Source organism: Zeus faber (genome assembly GCF_960531495.2).
Source record: "Zeus faber genome assembly, chromosome: 4".
NCBI lineage: Eukaryota > Metazoa > Chordata > Actinopteri > Zeiformes > Zeidae > Zeus > Zeus faber.
The window spans coordinates 5820869-5825534 of record NC_137191.1 but is presented as its reverse complement, the minus strand read 5'-3'; the positions used below and the strand labels follow the sequence as shown (position 1 = coordinate 5825534).

Below are 4666 nucleotides of genomic sequence, written 5' to 3'. Positions count from 1 at the left end.
TCATCATGTTATAGAAAATTGGCACAATACAGCATCAAACGACAATGAAAATAGAGACAAGTGTCCACACGTCGCTCGGTACAACACACACTGTCGCAAAGTACAACATAGACCATGGATCCCGGGCGGCGGCTTTCGTACAATCGACTTCCAAAAAAAAAAAAAAGAAAAACAGTAAAGAAAAAAAACAACAAAAAAAAACAACAAAACCCCACGTTGACGCGTGTGGCCGCGCTGCGGCGTGGCCGCGCCGGAGCTCTGCCGGCCGCGTCGAAGCGGTGGGCGTCCCCGTGTTTCAAATTAAAAGTGTTAAAAAAAAACAACCCAAAACGTATCGTCTCAACGGCCGAGCCCCCGGCGGGCACACCTAGATAAGGTCGGTGAGATAATAATCCATGCGTGCCGCGTCAATGAGATTTACCGTCTTTTTTTGGGGGGGGGGGATCTTTAATGTTTTTCTTTCCCTTCTTTCTTCACAGTCTGTGAAAAAAGAAGCGCCGGGTCGGGCGAGGGGGGGGGGGGTTGGGGGGGGGGGGGGGGCCCTCACACCAGTCTCCTGGCGTCGCGCCGGCAGAGGATCTTTTTGAAAGACCTCCGGAAGTCATTGTTGAAGATGGTGTAGATGATGGGGTTCAGGGCGCTGTTGCAGTAGCCGAACCAGAAGAAGAACTTGAAGAGCGTGGTGGGGACGGAGCAGGACTCGCAGAGCGCCGTCAGCGTGTACGTGAAGAAGAAGGGGAACCAGCAGACGACGAACACCCCGATGACCACCGCCAGCACGAAGGTGAAGCGCTTCTCGCGGTTCTGCCGCCCCTTCCAGCGGCCGCCCTTGGTGCTCCGCTGCCGCTTGGGCGGCGGGTCGTCGCCCGGCTTGACCTGCGTCAGCCGGGTCTTCCCCTTGGCCTTCCTCTTCTTGCGGATGGAGCAGGGGTTGTTGACGTTGTGGTCGGAGGACGACGACTCCTCCATGTCCACGCCGTTGGCGTCGCCCTTCTCCTCCTCCTCGTCCTCCTCTGCTCCTCCCTCGCGGTGCTCGCCGTTGAGCTTCTCGTCGCAGAGGCGTTCCTCCACCCCGCCCTCCGCCCCCCCTGCGCCCACGCCGTTCTGCTTCCGGCCGTTAGCGGCGCCGGCGCCGGCCGTGTTGGCGCCGGTCGGCTTCATCTGCGTCCCCTCCTCCTTGCGGTCGCCCGGCGGCGCCCGCGTCCTCCGCTTGGCGATCTGGTAGATCCTGACGTAGACCAGGACCATGATGACGCAGGGCAGGAAGAAGGAGCCGATGGAGGAGGAGATGATGTACCACCTGTCCTCGTTGATCTTGCACACCGGGCCCTCCTCCTTGTCGCTCCCCTTCTCCATGGTGATCAGCGGAGGGAAGGAGATGACCGCCGCGATGACCCACACGATGAAGATGATGCACTTGATGCGGCGCGGCGTTCGCTTCAGGTTGTACTCGATGGCCTGCGTGATGGACCAGTAGCGGTCCAGGCTGATGGCGCAGAGGTGGGCGATGGAGGCGGTGCAGAAAAGGACGTCGAGCGCCAGGTAGATCTCGCACCACACCTTGCCGAAGTACCAGTACCCCATGAGCTCGTTGGCCAGGGAGAAGGGTATCACCAGGGTGGCCACCAAAATGTCCGCCGACGCCAGCGAGACCAGGAAGAGGTTCTGCGGAGCCCTCAGGGCCCGGCTGGTGAACACGGCGATGACCACCAGGACGTTGCCGAACAGGATCAGCAGGATGAGGATCCCCACCAGGACGGTGAGGGGCAGGGAGATCTGGAGGCTGTACGGCGCTCGCCCCGGCAGGGTCGCGTTGGTGTCGTTGGAGCAGCCCATCGCCGCGGACGAGGTTAAGCGCGGGGGGGCGGAGGTTAAGCGCCGAGGACCGGGCGAGCGGAGTCCCTCTTCTGGAGCGCCTGTGGGCTTCTCCGTCCCATGGTGCGGCGTCGCCTCCTTTGTCCGGTGTTGTTACGGGGTGCGAGTCATCTGGAAACGGGGGCGGGCGCACGCGGGACGACAAAAAAAAGAAGTCACTTGTTTGGTCATCCGAATCCCAACAGTCCCCGGAGCGAACGACGGGCGCCGAGCGGGATGTGGAAACAGAAAACAAAGCGGACGGGTCCTACCTGAGGGACTCGAACGGTGCCGCGGTCAACTGCCGGGAGCAGGCAACTTATCCGCGTGGGTCGGTGGCGCGCGGGGGACGGTCCACGGTGCGCGTGTGCTCCGGGATGAGGCTGTGGATTCATTGTGCGCTCGGTCTCGCCTCCCTCCCTCCCTCCCTCTCTCTCTCTCTCTCTCTCTCTCTCCCTCTCTCTCTGCTTCCTTCCCTCTCTCCCTCTCTCTCTCTCTCTCTCCCTCCCCACGCACACTGATCCCCGGGCTCTGCCTCAGCGGCGGACCTGATGGAGGCTAATCACGTTACGCAGGCGCTGGGCTGTGCGTGCGGATTCTCCCCACCCCTCTCTCTCTCCCTCTCCCTCTCTCCCTCTCTCTCTCCCTCTCCCTCTCTCTCTCTCCCTCTCCCTCTCTCCCTCTCTCTCTCTCTCTCTCTCTCTCTCCCTCTCCCTCTCTCTCTCTCTCCCTCCCTCTCTCCCTCTCTCTCGCTCTCTCTCTCTCCCTCTCTCTCTCCCTCTCTCTCTCCCTCCCTCTCTCCCTCTCTCTCTCTCTCTCGCCACTCCCTCTCTTTACCCCCACACACGCACGTTGCTTAGCAGCGCCCACAGACACACCACGTGGATATTAACCGGAGCGTTTTATTACTTTATCACAACTCCATTTATCCGGGGGGGGGGGGGCACACGCACACGCACGCACTGCGCTCGCCTCAGACCAGAGCGGTTCCCAAACGCGGACCCGCGGCCCCCTCGCGGTCCAAGGAGTTGCCGCGGGGTCCGCAGCGACAACCAGATAAATAAATAAATAACATGAAATGAAATAAAGTAAATAAAATTGTTAAAATATTTTCAAATTTTCTACACATATTTTTGGATTGTTTTTAATTTGTTTGTTTGTTTGGTTTTTTTTTAATTTTACTGGGGTGGTATTTGAAAGGAAGGGTCGTTGGGTCAGTTACTTTTTTTTTTTTTTTTTTTTTACCATTTCACGAACGATATCTGTCGTTTCGGCTTTTTTTGTTTGTTTGTTTTGTTTTTAACTTTTGCGCTGACTGTGAAAGCAGCCGCTGCACCGCGCCGCTGTGTTGGGATGGATCCTGAAGGACAACATGAGTGTTTACGATCCATGTTGTTCCACGTGTTTTTACCGTTTCTCCCTACGTTTCCACAGACTTGATTATTTTTCCAGTTCTCAAACATTGCACAATGTACATAAACAATATATATTCAGTTTCCGTTGTTTATATATATAATATTTATAATAATAATAATTATTATTATCATTTTTAAATGCTGTATAATTTTTATTTTCATATTTATTCTTCTATATCTTATATGTAATTTCTATTTTATTTGATATTTCTTCAAACAAACACTCAAGAAGAGCGGACAAAAGCACGTTCCGGGTGCACGGCTTTCCACGCGTGAGCCCGGCCACGCAGGCGGTGCACACCCAGAAACAAGCGTCTCCGGCGGCGCCTGTTGCTGCCAAAACAGCGTCGACCTGGTTCCACGATGTTTAGTGTCAACTCAGCCGCGGGGGCGCGGGCGTGGGGGGGGGGGGGGGGGGGGGGCACGGGCGCGCGCCGCGGGCAGAGCAGCGCGAGGACACAGTGACACCTGTCGTCCGCTTCCGGGAGCCTCGAGCCGCCGTCCGCCGCTACGTCACAAGGGGAGCAGCCGATCAGCGGCTTTCTATCAATATTCATAATGATAGAATGATTATTGTCGTTGTATTAATATTCATCACATACATATTATTCGCCGTTTTTATCCGAATCAGAAATACTTTAATAATCCCAGGGGGAAATGACTTTTGCTACAACTCCAAATCGACATACAACATATAATAATGATCAAGAAACATATTTAGATATAAATATATATAGAAACATATCAATATACACATGGTAAAGTGTGGTAAAAATGGTAAAAACATGGTAAAACATGGTAAAAATCATCATTATTATCATTATTATTATTATTATTAATATAATAATTATCATCGTATATTTTTATTGATAATATTTATGTTAATATTATTGTCATTATTATGAGCATCATCATAATTAATATAATAATTATCGTTATTATTGTTATCATTATTATTATTGTTTTAATATATATATATATATTGAAATCAATCAATCAATCAGAAATCACTTGTGAATTATTTATGTCTAAATGTTGTGACTGTGTGTGTGTGTGTGTGTGTGTGTGTGTGTGTGTGTGTGACCCCAATGGGCCTTTCTCGTTATAAATCAAACGCATCACAATGAAAAGATAAACGATGAAACGCAGACGTGACGTGAGGAGAAGACGCTTCCATCCGCTCCTCACTCCGCCTCGTGAGGGGCCCCCAACGCGTCTCTGGGGCCGGGCCGGTAGGGGGCAGTGTTGCACGGGATCACGTCATAATGAGCAACTTTCACTTGGACTTGACGGAAAAATCTAAACTTTTTGCAAAACTCAACACATTCCACAACAGATTTCTAACACTTCTGTGAGGAGGTATATTAACGAGCTGTTTAACTGCGCACGCACACGAA

General features: G+C 52.6%; 1 protein-coding gene across 1 annotated transcript; it reads right to left on the bottom strand.

The window, feature by feature from the left end:
* Nucleotides 1-543: 543 nt before the first annotated feature.
* Nucleotides 544-1839, bottom strand: adra2a (adrenoceptor alpha 2A; the record flags this gene model as incomplete). The annotated part of the gene is made up of 1 exon (XM_079998624.1): nt 544-1839. The coding sequence occupies exon 1, from the start codon at nt 1834-1836 to the stop codon at nt 544-546; it is 1293 nt and encodes a 430-aa protein (XP_079854750.1). The 5' UTR covers nt 1837-1839.
* Between the last annotated feature and the right edge of the window lie 2827 nt (nt 1840-4666).